Source organism: Limanda limanda, chromosome 7 (genome assembly GCF_963576545.1).
Source record: "Limanda limanda chromosome 7, fLimLim1.1, whole genome shotgun sequence".
Taxonomy (NCBI): Eukaryota; Metazoa; Chordata; class Actinopteri; order Pleuronectiformes; family Pleuronectidae; genus Limanda; species Limanda limanda.
Window position 1 is genome coordinate 8,091,864 of NC_083642.1, and position 15,699 is coordinate 8,107,562.

General features: G+C 41.1%; 3 protein-coding genes and 2 non-coding genes across 5 annotated transcripts; all 5 read left to right on the forward strand.

The window, feature by feature from the left end:
- Window positions 1-1,563: 1,563 nt before the first annotated feature.
- Window positions 1,564-5,147, forward strand: prim1 (DNA primase subunit 1). The gene is made up of 13 exons (XM_061074882.1): window positions 1,564-1,826; window positions 2,436-2,593; window positions 2,708-2,814; window positions 2,946-3,019; window positions 3,122-3,258; window positions 3,437-3,495; window positions 3,639-3,748; window positions 3,847-3,938; window positions 4,052-4,184; window positions 4,281-4,350; window positions 4,428-4,528; window positions 4,754-4,852; window positions 4,939-5,147. The coding sequence occupies exons 1-13, from the start codon at window positions 1,718-1,720 to the stop codon at window positions 4,956-4,958; spliced, it is 1,269 nt and encodes a 422-aa protein (XP_060930865.1). The 5' UTR covers window positions 1,564-1,717; the 3' UTR covers window positions 4,959-5,147.
- Window positions 5,148-6,682: 1,535 nt separating this feature from the next.
- LOC133004786 (nascent polypeptide-associated complex subunit alpha) lies at window positions 6,683-14,579 on the forward strand. Its single transcript, XM_061074303.1, has 8 exons — window positions 6,683-6,746; window positions 7,737-7,811; window positions 13,025-13,110; window positions 13,369-13,446; window positions 13,555-13,701; window positions 13,898-14,026; window positions 14,120-14,242; window positions 14,457-14,579. The coding sequence occupies exons 2-8, from the start codon at window positions 7,742-7,744 to the stop codon at window positions 14,469-14,471; spliced, it is 648 nt and encodes a 215-aa protein (XP_060930286.1). The 5' UTR covers window positions 6,683-6,746; window positions 7,737-7,741; the 3' UTR covers window positions 14,472-14,579.
- Window positions 10,663-13,018, forward strand: LOC133004785 (proteoglycan 4-like). The gene has a single exon (XM_061074302.1). It carries the CDS (start codon window positions 11,013-11,015, stop codon window positions 12,741-12,743), a length of 1,731 nt encoding a protein of 576 aa, XP_060930285.1. The 5' UTR covers window positions 10,663-11,012; the 3' UTR covers window positions 12,744-13,018.
- LOC133007914 (small nucleolar RNA SNORD59) lies at window positions 13,212-13,283 on the forward strand. Its single transcript, XR_009680205.1, has one exon. It is a non-coding gene; the product is annotated as a small nucleolar RNA SNORD59 (small nucleolar RNA).
- Window positions 14,309-14,384, forward strand: LOC133007915 (small nucleolar RNA SNORD59). Its single transcript, XR_009680206.1, has one exon. It is a non-coding gene; the product is annotated as a small nucleolar RNA SNORD59 (small nucleolar RNA).
- Window positions 14,580-15,699: the final 1,120 nt, after the last annotated feature.

Below are 15,699 nucleotides of genomic sequence, written 5' to 3' on the forward strand. Positions count from 1 at the left end.
CAGCTATACAAGTCATGAGATGAGACAGAATTGATAAGATTATAGAGCCAATCATATCGAAGCAAATGTGTAGTAAAACTGTGCATAGGGTTTTTTTTCATATCAAAAGTACAATAACTGACAAGAGCTCTTAACGCTGCCCAGCTCTCAACCTTCAGTCTGAACAGCGCCACTTCAGGGAGATAGGGTTTCAGAGTGGCTGCATGAAAACAGAGAAGTAAAGCCACATTATTACTGAGCAGAAGAGGGGCACACCGGCTTTTGTCTGGGACGCAAAAAGTGTCCTTTTCAAATGTCAGAGCAGAGCTTTAACCGTGCACTTTGCATGTACCTGCACTCGTATCAGACAGAAAGGGGGAGGTCATAAATTAATTTTGACCAAAAGAAGGAGTTGTGTGGTCTCTCTCTAGACCCCTGTCCACTTATAATTTCACTCATAATGCTGAATGTTAGTGGACTCATTGTAACCTTGGAAAAAACTGTGAAGAAGACTTTCAGTAGCATTTATTTGCAATTTTCAGGCAAGAGGAGCTTAATGTACCAACCCTGACAATATTTTCATGACAATGTACTGCCCTCTAAAGGTGGGGAACAGAAAATGCAGTTCATAAAGAGCTATGGAACCTTAACACTATGAAGATAAAGGATTGTTTTTGTTGGTGGAGTTAGCGTCGAATACTTCTCTGTGGTATCTAAAAAGAGGATGTTGCAGTAAAATACATCTAGATTACAGGAACTGTAAGATGACGGTTCTTTTTTGATAATAATGATAATACACTTGACTTATAGGCACCTTTCACATAACTCAGGGCAGATATAATAACAGAACAAAAAGGACATTAAAAAAAGATGAATAAAATGAACAGTGAATAAAACATTATGTTGGTTGCCCAGATGGAAACATTCAGACTGAATATGCCAGTTTGAAAAGATGGATAAGATAAGGGTGACATGTAAATAAATCCTCTATGGAGATTGAGAAAAAATGTGATCTGTGTTCACATAACAGTGAATGTAGTGATGATAGCAAAATATCATATTTATATATATAAAAATGTAGGAATTGTAGCTAAAGTGCAAAATATTACACACAGATTTATCTCTTCTTATTCTTTAACTGTTTTGTATTTTAAGATTTCATTTTAATAATTTACACAGCAGAGTACAATATTGCATTGTTTTTGTGTTTATTTCATTGTTTGATTAAAAGGGAAACTTGCACCCGAGTAAAAAGAAATTACTACATGTCCCATGACCCTCTCATCGCCCTGCAATACGTCACTTCCGCCGCAGCACAAATATTATAAGGTTCAGTAACGTGACAGCTGACGTCCTGTAAGCGCCTCATAGTGACATGACACCTCGCCATCATTTATCTAAAACACATTTCATCTCGATTTCAGCTCACTCGTCCTATTTTCTATTTCAGTTGGATCAAATCTCTTCTCCTTTAAAAGTCACTTCCTGGATTTTGGTGACGGCATCGTCTTCTCCTCGTCTCATTGGTTGTCTCCGCTGCTTACGGATTTTTTTCCCGCGTTACAAACCAACACACAGAGCTGGAAGTCGCGGGAAATTTTAACGCTGTTTTACACGTTTACCGGAGAAGCGTGCTCACCCCCGGGAGAAGCGTGCTCACAACCCGGAGAAGAGTGCTGCTCACCCCCGGGAGAAGAGTGCTCACCACCGGGAGAAGCGTGCTTACCACCGGGAGAAGATGCCGTCCTCCGGGTACGACTCGGGCTGCCTGCCGGACCTCCTGCCGCTGTACTACCGCCGCCTCTTCCCCTTCTCCCAGTATCACCGCTGGCTCAACTACGGAGGAGGTGACTGACCGGGATTAGACAGGACAGAAACATCACGTTAGCATATTGTTAGCTAACTAAACTATCATCCTGTGGTTGGTTTGTTTACCTGTTAAACATTGAAACTGTCGGTTATCAGTTTATTAGGTACACCTAGCTAAAACTGATACATTTTGTGGTGCTGTTGATATTTAATAAGCTGGCCTGCTTTAGTATTTATGGTAAATCTGTCACAACATAAACAAGAACACACAATTGTTCATTACAAACAGCTCGTTAAAAGGAGTTATTTCATTAGATGGTGTTCATTTTTAAGTAGGTGTTCTTAAACTGACCACTGAACGCATTTGTTGTTGTATTGTTATAAGGTCAGAAGATTGCCATTTATTATAAAGCTCTGAGAGTAGCCATATCATGTGTCCAGTACGTTTATATCAATAGAGTTGGCTAAGTAAAAGAAGCACCTGTCGATAGAATTCAATACAGTTCAACATCACCGCAAACTTTATCTAAGTGATCTTGTAATTGAACCAACAACGAGTTTTAGCCAAGTGTGCCTAATAAACTGCTGACTGTCTGTCTGGCTGGTGTGTCTTAGGGGTTAATATGTTGTTTCTTCTTTAACCTCAGTGCAGAAGAACTACTTTCAGAACCGGGAGTTCTCCTTCACACTCAAAGATGACATCTACGTGCGCTACCAGTCGTTCACCACGCAGAGCGAACTGGAGAAGGAGATCCAGAAGATGAACCCCTACAAGATTGATATCGGAGCAATATACAGTCACAGGGTGAGATTGCTTGTGCCTATCAGATCCACTCCTGCAGGACTCTGTCTCTGCAGGAGCCTTTGCTGTTTGTGCAGGAACATTTAAAGATAATGTTGTCTTGTTTGTCGCCCACAGCCAAGCCAACACAACACAGTGAAGTCAGGAAGCTTCCAGGCACTGGAGAAGGAGCTGGTGTTTGATATTGATATGACAGATTATGATGATGTCAGAAGCTGTTGCAGGTAAATGGATTATAAGGTTCATTTTAGCTGGCGTTCAAATATGTCTTATTGTCCTAAATTACCATCCATATCCATTTTACATCACTGTGACTATTTAATTCAGCATATTCTGACACAAACGCTTATTTTAGTGCTGCAGACATTTGTTCCAAGTGCTGGACCCTGATGACCGTTGCTATTCATATCCTGGATAGAGCTCTTCGAGGTTTGTATGCCATTGATTTTGTGTCCAGCCATCTGCACGTGTTATTTTTATTTGTGGCAAAATTAACATGAAGCACTTCATTTGTTTTATGTGACATTCCAGAGGACTTTGGTTTCCAGCACCTGTTGTGGGTTTATTCTGGCAGAAGAGGAGTGCATTGCTGGGTGTGTGATGAAGCTGCCAGGAAGCTCTCTGTAGCTGCACGCTCTGCTGTTGCAGAATACCTGAGCCTGGTGAAGGTAACAGCCTCTAGTGATTAATGAAGACATCTCTCATGAAATAGTTTAGACCCAGGCAGCCACCAAACGCACTTGCTTAGCTCTTCTAAAGATTAATTTACTTTTTTTAAAGCTGTGAGGAACAGTGAACGACTTGTATGTGCAAACCAGTCAGTACATTTTTTGTGCTGATTAACAGGGTGGTGACGAGACGGTGAAGAAAGTGGTGCTGACAGATCCTGTTCATCCTATGATCAAGTAAGAATCTGATTGTTTGAAGCTGTTACTGTTTGGGTTCTGTCTTAATGTTTGTGTGTAATTTTTACTGATTGTCGTTAAGGTTGTCCTCTGTGTTGGATGATGCGTCTTCAACTGTTTACACGTCTGTTTCATCTCAACAGAGAGTCTTTGACAGTGGTGGAGAAATACTTTCCCCAGTATGCACTGCAGGATCAGGAGATACTGAGCCGCAAGGAGTCTGTGGACAAAGTGCTGGCAATGGTGCCTGAAGATATCCTTTTCCCAGTTTGATATATAATCACAAGAACAAGCACAGTGGAGCTGGTGGTTAAACAGCATTTTCTCAATTGACCTTAACTCATCTCTTACATGTTAGAAAAGAATTGCAGCAGGATTTCCAAAATGAGAAGAAACCTGACAGTCGTTGGAAACTGATTAAGGATCATGCCAGTAGGAAACAGGTTAGTAATTTTCAATGTTTTACACTGGGACCTTTCAAGTTTTTTTAGACATTCCAAAAATTGCATTATGACCAAGACACGGGAAATGACACAATCCCCATCTGTTCCTCCAGGCCACCGCCAAGAAGGGTCAACACTTTGAGAAAGAAATCATGCTGCAGTATTGTTACCCACGGCTCGACGTCAATGTCAGTAAAGGTGTGAACCATTTACTGAAGAGCCCCTTCAGTGTCCACCCCAAAACAGGTGAGTGCAGATCTAATGAGATCAAATCAAGCCTTCAATGGTGAACATGTCCCTGACTGAGTCTCACTGTGACTTTTCACTTCTAACTCGGTCCAGGACGCATTTCTGTGCCCATGGACCTCAAAGAATTAGAAACGTTCGATCCTTTCGATGTGCCCACAATCAGGTGAGCCATAACTTAATTGTCCTTGTGCTCTGTTGTGTTGACTGTGAGTTGATGTTGTGACTTCTCTTGTTTCCTAGTCTGATCTGTGAGGAGCTGGATCGGCCCAGAACAGGAGAAGAGGAGTCAGAGGAGGTGAAGGAAAACGAGAAGGATTCAACAGAGAGACGAAAGATCAGAGGTAAAATTCTGAAATCTGAGTGTCAGTCCTACTGCATCACATTGTTTTACGTTACATATAGTGACAAATACTACTCTGTTTATATAAGTAAAAAATATGGAATTAATAGACTTAATTGGTCATAGTAAAAGTTAAGGTTACTTGCATCTTTAAAGTCCAAAACTTTACTTGCAGTATTTTGATTAAATCTGAATATTTCCGTTCACTGATTCATTTTCTTTACAGATTACAAAAGAACCAGTTTGGCAAAGTATGTGAAATACTTTGATCAGTTTCTGGATGGACTGGCTCGATCGTGGAAAGGAGAACTTCTTAAAAAGAGTGGTAGGTTTTAATTTTGGTAGATTAAATGATGAGAGATTTTACCAACATGTTTCATTAGCTTTCTTTTCTCCTTGTTTTTCTTTTAGATCTTGAGAAAGAATTCTGAACTGGATCAACGATCAGAAAGTCGAACGATTTCTGAGGTGGAACTGTTGTGGCTTCATGTTGTGGTGGAATATTGCCATTTTCTCAGAGGAACAGTCATATCCAATTTCAAATCTGTTTTATTATACTAATCAGAATCAGTAATGATATGTTTATAAATTTAACAGAAGTAAATCATCTTAGTTTGGGATTTTCTTTGTATAATGTTTATTTTGTATTCTACTTGTTGCTACTGTACAGTTTTTTGTGAAAATAAATTTTGGTATACCTACTTTCATAAGCTTGTATCCTAATTACTCTCAATTCAATGGGTTTTTATTGAATTCCATAATGTTTTATCAAAATATTAGCCCATATTCAGTCAAATATAGGATATGAACTCTTTTATCAGCTCTTCTGCTAATGTCATTAAGGAACATTTATAAAATCTCTTTTTGGATTGTTTCAATTCACCCACATGGTTCCAACCATCACTAGCATGTTAATCTTTATTTGAGGTTTTATGAGTTGTCAACCCGAGCAAAAGAACATTATAAACTGTATTCCCCACCTGACAGTCTATTTGTTTCTAATCTCTGCTTTTATTACAACATTGAAGTCCTTCAGTGGTGCATCGTGCATCCAGGGTACAGTGCTTTACGGTTTGAGGTCTTGTTTGTCAGCAGGATTACACAAAAACCACTCAACGGATTTCCACAGTACTTAGTAGAAGGATGGGACACAAGCCAAGAAAGAACCTGTTAAATAATGACACATGTGGACGAAGGGGTTGATGCAGGAATTGTGTTTACTGAGTTGTTGCCTCTCTTACAAAAAGTGAACAAGACACTTTAATCAAGAGACTTACCTGGCTACCTTTTACAACAAGTGCAAGAACAAACCATGATAAGTTCTGATAAGTATGATCACAGCTAATCAAAAAACATCTGCTATATCCTTATTTCTTATTAAAAATCACTTGAATTCTCAGTGATGTGACCTAAGTTGTTCAAGAAATCTTCTTGTATCCAAAAATTTCCAGTGGCAATCCACACATAGGCAAATCCAGAGCAGAGAAGGGAGCAGATCAGGTGCTTGTATAGAGAAAAGAGTCAAAACACACAATATAGCTAGATTAGACAAATGGCACCAATAATCTAATGTTCCATGTCACTTCTTAACGCTGGGACCCCAGTTAAAGGCAAAAAGAGAAAGAAGGAGAAAAGTTGTGTGAAAATCGTGCGTTTAAGGAAATTTATTCTGAATTTTTTTTAATGTTTTTAAATTACATATGCATCGTGACAAACGCTACTTACACAACATGATTTTCTTTAGTGTTGATTCCCCAGGGAACTATTCAGGCACATGAAGGTGACTGATATCAATGAGCCTAGTTTACTAACCTATGTAAGGTGTATTTGACCATTATTAAAAGTGCGGTATAATAAATCAATTATTATTATTATAGTAGTTGTAATTTTTCCTGTATTATTATTGCTAATGTAATAAAAAAAAATATTACAGGTCCTGTATCCTTGAACCTTTAACTGTGAAACTCTAAGACTGTACGAGTACTTTTGAAGGGCCAGTGCAGTTGTGAATACAGCAGTAAAAAAAACAACAACAAAAACAGTAGTATTTCCAGAAGTCTCCAAAAATAATAAAAAACGTTAATTGAGATAAAAGAACTACGTACTGCCCCTTTAAATAACCCGGAAGTAGAAAGTCCGCCTGTAAAGCGGATATCACCGTGACGCGGGGGGTCACGAGTTCTCTCTCACAGCCATCTTGGATATAACGTCCTGAGTCGGTGAGTGTCTCTGCGGACAATCCAACATCATCCAGCCGTTTCTTACTAATCCTCGTCCCCGTTAAAGGTGTCGTATGCTCGGTTAAAGTCCCGTCGTCAGGCCGGTTCAGCTATTGTCACGCCACCGGCCTCCCGTCCGCCGATTTATCCGCCGTTGTGTCACCGATCCCCGGCTCAAAATGGGGGAACATGATGGGATCCAGTGTGTACGAGCCGCCTGTCAGGGCCGGCGAGGCAGGAAGGGGTTTTCACCCGGGCGAGCTGGGGTCTTTCTCGGTTTAATAGCTGGTTAGCTTCCTCCCGGTGGAGTTTGACGGAAGCAGTTAGCTTAGCTTAGCTTCCAACCAGGGGAAAGTAACGCCACAGCTGATGCTCGCAAGCTAAAGCATGGGCTCAGTCCGGCTATGACAACTGCTGCAGTCCTGTTCGCTAGCAAAGGGTTGACTGAGAAATCCCTAAATTATTGAATCCATAACAAAACATCCTTTCTCTATATTCAACCTTGAAGGCGAATTGAGCTTTATAGGAATGACATCTTGCCTTTTCACGAATACTTGAGTAGCCATATCTCTCTAATCTATTTGTTGAACAGGGTTTGAATCATTTCCTGTTAATCTAGTTCACATCTGACTTTGTTTAAATGGAACAGTTTTAGATGTAGATCTGGTTTGAGTGTTCCACTTTTGGCATAGTTAGGTTTTATTTAAAAATTGCTCATACTAATACTTTATCAGTACTGTACAGTTTAAACTGTGAGGCCCTATAGCCCATGTGAAGACAAAGTGTTGACCCATAGTCACACACTGATAGATGAGCTTACCTCCAAAGTAAATTAGGGATGCTGAAAATACTCACACACAATAAGTTGGCGCTAAACAGTTTTGGGCTTAAATTGATTCGATCAATTATCCAAATCTGATTAGCTTGAGTTTATTAAATCTTGTGGGATTAAATTGTTGATTCTTTCTCTTGGTTTTTCTTCCTCAACAGCAACCATGCCCGGTGAAGCCACAGAAACGGTCCCAGTCACCGAGCAGGAGATGCAGCAGCCACAAGTGGAGACTGGTTCGTATATTTTAAAACTTCACATGCCTGCAATAGTGTGTTCTTAAAGAAAGGGGTCCTCGAACTCTCCAAACCTGTGAAGTGGTCAACAAACTGTGGAGGAATCCATATTAGATTGCCGGGTGGTTATTTGGTTAAAGCAGTTGACTCAGCTGTCTGTACACTTGAGTTGACGTAACAGGTGACGGTTATTTTGACGATCACCAGCCATGTGTTCAGACATTAGCAATCGCTAAGCTATCTGCAGTGGGGATGTGGCTTCACTTGCCTCGGAGAGTTATCGAGAACCCCTCTCTTTATTTATACAAACTCACAAAGGAGAGTGGTGACTTGCACTGACAACTGGACACGATGCATGATGTTTGTTGTGGGTTTCCCTGTGAAAAGTGAATGACTTTAACCCAGTTTGTGTATAACAGTTGTTGCCTTGTTGGGGGATGGTGCCGATTATTCTGTGTTGCATATCTATATTTCGGATTGTAAAATGTGTGTCAATAGTTTCTCTAACATTAATATTAACAACTTACTTTATTTCGTATTCATTTAAATGCAAAACGCATTGTGTATGTATGTGTATACATATACAATTTGATGCCTTAGTTGAAGGCGTTTAACCTGGATTTATTTTGAGTATTTTGTTTCGGGCGAGATGTTGGAGCAGAAATTCAATTTTTGCTTCAACAGTGAATCAGATTTTCAGAATAATTCCATATAGCTTAAAGATCTTACTCATCACCTTTCACCAATATACACTCATGGTTTTCATGGTCTGTAAGTGGGTGGAGGTTCTTACTCAGGGATGTGACCAAGACTTACATACTAACTGATCAGTTGCAGCTGGTAACTGAGATGCCTTGCCAAGTTCCTTAGGATAATTAGTCATTCATATACTAACTATTCAGTATTATTCCACATAGTTGCCAGGGAGCGGTGCAATTATTCATCCTGAGCTATAAAAGTAATTAAGAGTTAAAATAAATGCAAGTCCAGTATTCACAAGGGGTTTTCATATTTATTCTTTTTTGTCCAGATAATCAGATTCTGGTTTGTTTGTTCTGTATTTTTTTTCTTGGGGCGACTTGTTGAGGCAGGTTTAAATGCAGTAAAAACACATGGGTCTTGAGCAAAATAATTTAGAGCACAGTAGCGATATGTGCTTTGCATTTTAGAATGCTGCAGAGGGAGCGAACTCTAGCAGCTTATGTAGTAATAAAGGACAAGGTACGTCACGTGGTTTTTCGTGATTTTGGTTAAGGTGTATTCGTTGTGTGCAATAAAGAAACTAAACCTAGGGGGAAATGCTAAAGTTTACAACTCGAAGAACAAACAAACTAGAAAATCTAAAACAGATCATCTTGGACTTTAAATGGATTTATGGTTTATTTTTAATGCACCTGGCTGCTGTTTGGATTAAAGGTCTTAAAACACTTCTCTCACATTCGGACACTGCATGGATGGGCACTTTTTCCTTCTTTGAGTGCACCAACACCCCTCTGTTTCTAAACGGGCAAATCAAGAGCCACTTCACTGAACTTCCTTACACGTGTGGAGCACCGTTTCCTTTTCACTAGTATATTTAGTAAGCTCTTACAATCTGCAATTTGAGCTCCTCAACTGTTATTTTGCTTCCCCATTACTGCTGCTGCTCTTCCCTCATCAGCTGCAGGAGTACTGATTACTGCTACTCCTGAGATGGCTGTTCCCACAGTGAACAAAGAAGTGCCACTGGAGAATCCTACAGAACCCCCTGCTCCTGCCCAAGAGATAAGCCCCCCCGAAACTAGCATTGAGTCTCGAATTGATGCACCAAATGGTGTTGCTGCAGCTCAAGAAATAGCCGAACAAACAGAAAAGAGTGGTCTGGAAGCATCTCCAGTACCAGCTGCTGACCCAGCAGAGGCTTCCGCTGGTCTGCCAGTCCCTGAAGAGTCCGTGCCTTCACCCGAAGCTCCAACTGAAGAGGTGCAAAGTCAGGAATCTGTGGTTGCTGTTGAAGAATTGGTTGTTGAAGAGGCTAAGCAGATTCCTGTTGAAGCTAATCCCTCAGGAGAAGAGACGGAAACAGTGGCAGAAGAAATGCCAGGTGATCCTGAACCATCTGCTCCGGAACCATCTCCTCCTAAAGCTTCTGCTCCTGAACCATCTGCTCCGGAACCATCTCCTCCTAAACCTTCTGCTCCCGAACCCTCTGCTCCTGAAGATGTCAGTTTAAACGGCGAAGACGCAAAAATTGAAGTAGAGAGTCCAATAAACCTTACCCTGAATGCAACTCAAGAAGTATTGCCTGCTGTTGTGAACATTGACGTGGCCACTCAAAAGGAAAATCTCGTCAAAGAACCTGTTATACTTCTTCCCAAGGCCGTTCAGTCTAAGGGGACCGCCAAATGTGAAGGCCCACCTATTACCACTCGCCACCTGTCAGGTTGGTCTTAGCAGCGTCCCCTCCCCCCCAACCTTTTTGAATTGTATTTCTGGAGCGCTCCCTCTTATTCAGGATCAGTAGAAACGACTTGTTTTCCACCCAACAAAATTGTAGGGACAATTTTGATTGGGGAAAGTTGGCTAAATTAAGGTCATTCTGCAGCCTAGGTTGCAGTGATTGTTCAGTGTGGGTCATTGCTCTTTCAGCGTTAAATCTTGTTTTCGTCTCCAAGTCCTCAACTGTTATCATCTGTAAAAGGTTAATTATTCTTTCTCCATAACCGGTTTCATACAATCAGTTACAAGAGTTGTCATTAAAATGGAAATAAAATTTAAAATACATACACATTTTTTAAAGACAAAATAAATTATTGAATCACCTGTCCCTTGAAGTAATATAGAGATGTATGAAATTTTATGTGCATCTTTCTTTTTTTAAGTGCATCCTGACTAAATGTAGATTGTGGTTTTCTGTGTGGAGGTTGGTATTGTGCATTTTGAGTGGCAGTTTGTGTCAAACTTTGAAATAAGGCAGGTCCTTTTCCTAACCCTAAAAATATGGTTGCATCTTGGTTTGTTAACTGGCATGAGTAAGACTTAAATAATCCAGGTAAAAAAAATTAAAGAATCTTTTTCTATTCAGCTACACCTCCTGCCCCAGCTTCTTCCCAGCAACCTCAGGCCGCTTCTGGCTCTGCTAAGCCCAAAGGCAAAGATGCCAAGAGTGCTCAGGGTTCCTCTGCCCCAAAGGCTGTCCCTGGCAGAAGAAAACGCTCTTCTATGTCTGCCTCTTCCTCCTCTCCAACATCTCCTAAATCTACTCCCTCTACCCCCCTGTCACCTGTGACTTCTCCCTTAGCTGCCTCACCTGCTAGTTCCACTGCTCATCATTCTAACCGCTCTACTCCAAAAGTTGTCAAGGCTGGCAAGCAAGGAAAACCTAAGAAAGGAGAGGCATTTGTGCCTGCCCCTCAGGAGTGCAAGGTTACAGCAGCAGAGGCTCCATTAGCTGAAGCTAAACATGCCCCGGTTGAGACAAAAAAACCCTCACCTGCTGCTTTTAAAGTTACTTCAAAGCCTGCTGTAGCTGCACCAGTTTCTTTTTCAGAAACTCTTCCCTCAAGCCCTCCCAAACCATTTGAAGTTAAAGTGGCCTCATCAAAAACTGTTACTGCAGCTGCTGCTGATGAAATGCCTGAACTTATCCCATCTGAAAAGTCAATTCAAATGCCTGTAATTGTACCTCTTGTTGAGAAACCTGCTCCTGTCGAGGCCAAACCGGCACCTGTTGAGGCTGCTAAGCCAGCTGCTGAGGCTAAACCTGCCCCAGTTGAGGCTTCTAAGCCAGCTGTTGAGGCTAAACCTGCCCCAGTTGAGGCTGCTAAGCCAGCTGTTGAGGCTAAACCTGCCCCAGTTGAGGCTGCTAAACCTGCCCCAGTTGAGGCTTCTAAGCCAGCTGTTGAGGCTAAACCTGTCCCAGTTGAGGTAAAGCCAGCTGTCAAGGCTAAACCTGCCCCAGTTGAGGCTGCTAAGCCAGCTGTTGAGGCTAAACCTGTCCCAGTTGAGGTTAAGCCAGCTGTTGAGGCGAAACCTGCCCCAGTTGAGGCTGCTAAGCCAGCTGTTGAGGCCAAACCTGCCCCCGTTGAGGTAAAGCCAGCTGTCGAGGCTAAACCTGCCCCAGTTGAGGCTGCTAAGCCAGCTGTTGAGACCAAACCTGCCCCCGTTGAGGCTGCTAAGCCAGCTGTTGAGGCCAAACCTGCCCCTGTTGAGGCTGCTAAGCCAGCTGTCGAGGACAAACCTGCCCCAGTTAAGGATGTTAAGCCGGCTGCAGAGGCCAAACCTATTACTGAAGAGGTTCCTAAACAAGTCAAGGAAATTAAAGCTGCTCCTGCTGAGGTTTTAAAACCAGATGTCAAGCCTGCACCTGTTGAGGTTGTCAAGCCAGTTGCAGAACCTAAACCAGCTGCCGCTGAGGTTACCAAGCAGGCTCCTGTTAAGGATGCTAAACTAGAAACTGTGGTGAAATTGGTTGAGGTCAAGGCTGCACCTGAAGAGGTTGCCAAGCCTGCTAAGCCCGCAGCTGAAACTTCACCCGCTCCCTTAAAACCAGCTATCGCTGAGCCTGCTGTTCCTGCCCCAGCTCCTCGTAAACTCACATTTGCAGAGGCACTTGCAAAACCTGTCCCTGTTAAACCTGAGGTTGAGAAAATAAATACTATTTCTGAACCCATCTCATCACCCAAACCTGCCCCCACACCTGCTAAAACACCAGCCAAGTTGGAGCCTGAGATCAAGGATAAGGGTATTTTCTTTTTCCTCTCTTTCTGTGCATCTATTTTTCCAACTGTCACTGCCACCTGGCATCTACTGCAATACTTAGATATGTCATTCTCCAAGGTCATGACAAAAAAAAGGGTTAGGGTTCGGAAGTTTTTTTACGCTTTAAACAATGAGGTGCTATACAGCTGTCATAATGAATGGTCCTATTTTGGGGGGAAATTTGTTCTATAGTGTTTTTTGCCCTTTTATTTTTGATCATACGATGTCAGGTGTTAATTGGTTAAAATGTCTTGATGGTCTGGTTAATATGGTTTTAAAATACAGGGGAATTGTTCTCAATACACCCAGAGTGTACAGTTGAATTAAATTTGAGTGAGCATTAAGTTTTGGCAATACAAATGTGTTTCTATATTTTCCAGGAATGATTGCAGCTTATTTGCAGGAAAACTCAGGTCTGTAACCATGTTAAATGCACCATTTTGTAACTAATGGTCTCCTGTTGGTTTCTGTAGGATCTGGCACTGAGTCAGACAGCGATGACTCAGTCCCTGATCTGGAGGAACAGGACTCTGCACAGACACAGACACAGCAGGCCCAGGTGAGTCTTCATTCTGCTTTCTAATATTTTTCTGCCTTGAGTCCAAACGTACCAGTTCGACTCATGTTAAACCTTTAATGTAGATGTTATGGTTTTCTGACTCTTCTGTGATTATTAATACAGTGACTTTCGTTCTTCTGAGTATACTGAAGCCAACCTCTGTTCTGAGAAGAGAAAAAACTTTTATGAGTGACTAGCATGGGAATTATTAGTTTATTTACTTGTTGACCTTAAATGTGGATGAATGTTCTCTTAAAGCTTGCAGCAGCTGCTGAGATCGACGAGGAACCTGTCAGCAAAGCCAAACAGAGCCGCAGTGAAAAGAAGGCACGGAAGGTACTGGTCTTAACCTTTTTTCTTATTTAATGCAACAATGTTTTTCTTGATCACTTTGTAGCAATTCAAAGTGGACACATTTTAAAGATATATTTATATTTCTTCCAGGCAATGTCAAAGCTTGGTCTCAGGCAGGTAACAGGGGTCACCAGGGTCACAATTCGCAAATCAAAGAACATCTTGTTTGTCATCACCAAACCAGACGTCTACAAGAGCCCTGCATCAGACACATACATCGTCTTCGGTGAAGCTAAGGTATGAAGCCGAAATGACACCTGTGTTTGTCCCTTCCTATGGAGTTTAATGAACTTACTGTTTTAACAAGTTTTACTTTTTATAAGCGCAGAAAAGACTCACTGAGTATTTCAGTCAAGGTGTGAGTGCAGAACATCAGCTCAAATGTTAATGTCATGTATTGGTGTCTCACTTTGCTCTCTCCCTCGCACTACAGATTGAAGATCTTTCCCAGCAAGCCCAGCTGGCTGCCGCAGAAAAATTCAAGGTACAGGGAGAAGCTGTATCAAACATCCAAGAAAACACACAGACGCCAACAGTACAGGAGGAAAGCGAAGAAGAAGAGGTTAGATGCAGTTTTACTCAAGTAACACAATTGAATATGAATTATTTAATGATCTGAGGAGTTAAACATTTTTCTGCTCTATTTTTTTCTCAGGTTGATGAGACCGGAGTTGAGGTTAAAGACATTGAACTCGTCATGTCGCAAGCCAACGTGTCGCGGGCGAAGGCTGTACGGGCCCTGAAAAACAACAATAACGACATTGTCAATGCTATTATGGTAAGACTTAAACAAACTTTTCTAGTGTCTGTTTGGATTGATTATACTCATCAAGCCATATTAAACTCTTCACTGATGATTGATACAGTGACTTTCGTTCTTCTGAGTTTCACTGAAGCTAACATTTTCTGTCCTGAGAAGAGAGAAACTCTCCTAATTGGAAAAAAAAATCTTAGAAACATTTGCTTACAAACTTTTCTTGTTCCCTCTGCAGGAGTTGACGATGTAATGGGACCGTGTCAACGAGGAGTTGGAGAAATGTTGCTGATCTAATCTAAGCTCGTTTATACAATTTATACCCAAGATGGAAATAAAGTTGTGGCTTGATAAAATGAAATATTTGTGTTTGCTGTTCATTGTTAAATGGGGGCAGTGGGTGGCTTATTGCTGTGGATGATAAGCCTGGTCCAGGAAAGGATGGAACAGGTGAATTTATACAGGGGACTACTGGAAATATTAATTTATTATTTTCATGTTTCTTCTATTTTCTATACCTACACATTCCTTATTTAGAGGTAGTAGATACCTCAGCTTTTTATGTTCAGGACATTAAGCTTTTTCCTTCCCCGACTTTTCACCTACCTTTTTGTAGTTGTCTAAAGAGGAAACATGGAGGTGTATGACGTGCAACAAAGAGCCCCCACCCGGGGGCACTCCACTTTGAGCTTTACTTGATCATTAACAGGCTTGTAGGGCAGAGGTGAATAGACAACTCTTTGTCCAGAGTTGATTAGTTTACTAAAATATCAATTTGTTCAACCCAATAGACTGCTGTTAGTCCAATCAGCTTGCAACACCCTGATGTACAAAACGTGATGATTGATGAAGGTTATCAATGTAGTACCTATACAATCAACAGATTTTAGTGCTCTTATGATAAATAAGATATGAAAAAGGCAGGTCTGTTACTTTTTATCGATTTTGTCTTTTCGCCATTTAATAAAATAAAAACTAATTCAATGTAGCACTTGTCTTCTTTTCGACTTAAAATGACTAATGTAACATTGGCTCAGAAGTTCTTTATAAAGACACGAGTGCGACACACCCATCCTACAGTCACACACTTGATCTTAATTAGACTCGGAGCACCTCCTCCCCTCAAATGTTTTGTGACTGTTGTTATGGCTGCACCCATCTTCTACCCAGCCACACCCCAGGAGACCTGTCCTCTGGAGATGGTACAGTCACGTCGGCCTGGACTCCAGAGATGAATGCGACAGAAGAGTGAAGCAACAATCTGCAATTTCATTCTTATCAAATAATTGTACTTCAATGAAAATATATTATGCAATTCTAATAAACAAATGGGAGACAATTAAATTATATTTTGGATTATAAATCCTAAAAGGACCAGTAAACTTTGGTGTCATCTTGAATATTGGATTACTTCGAGAAGAACTCATTTTTGGGGAATTATCTTCTAACATGAATATTTTTTATCTTGTGTCCTATCAGAA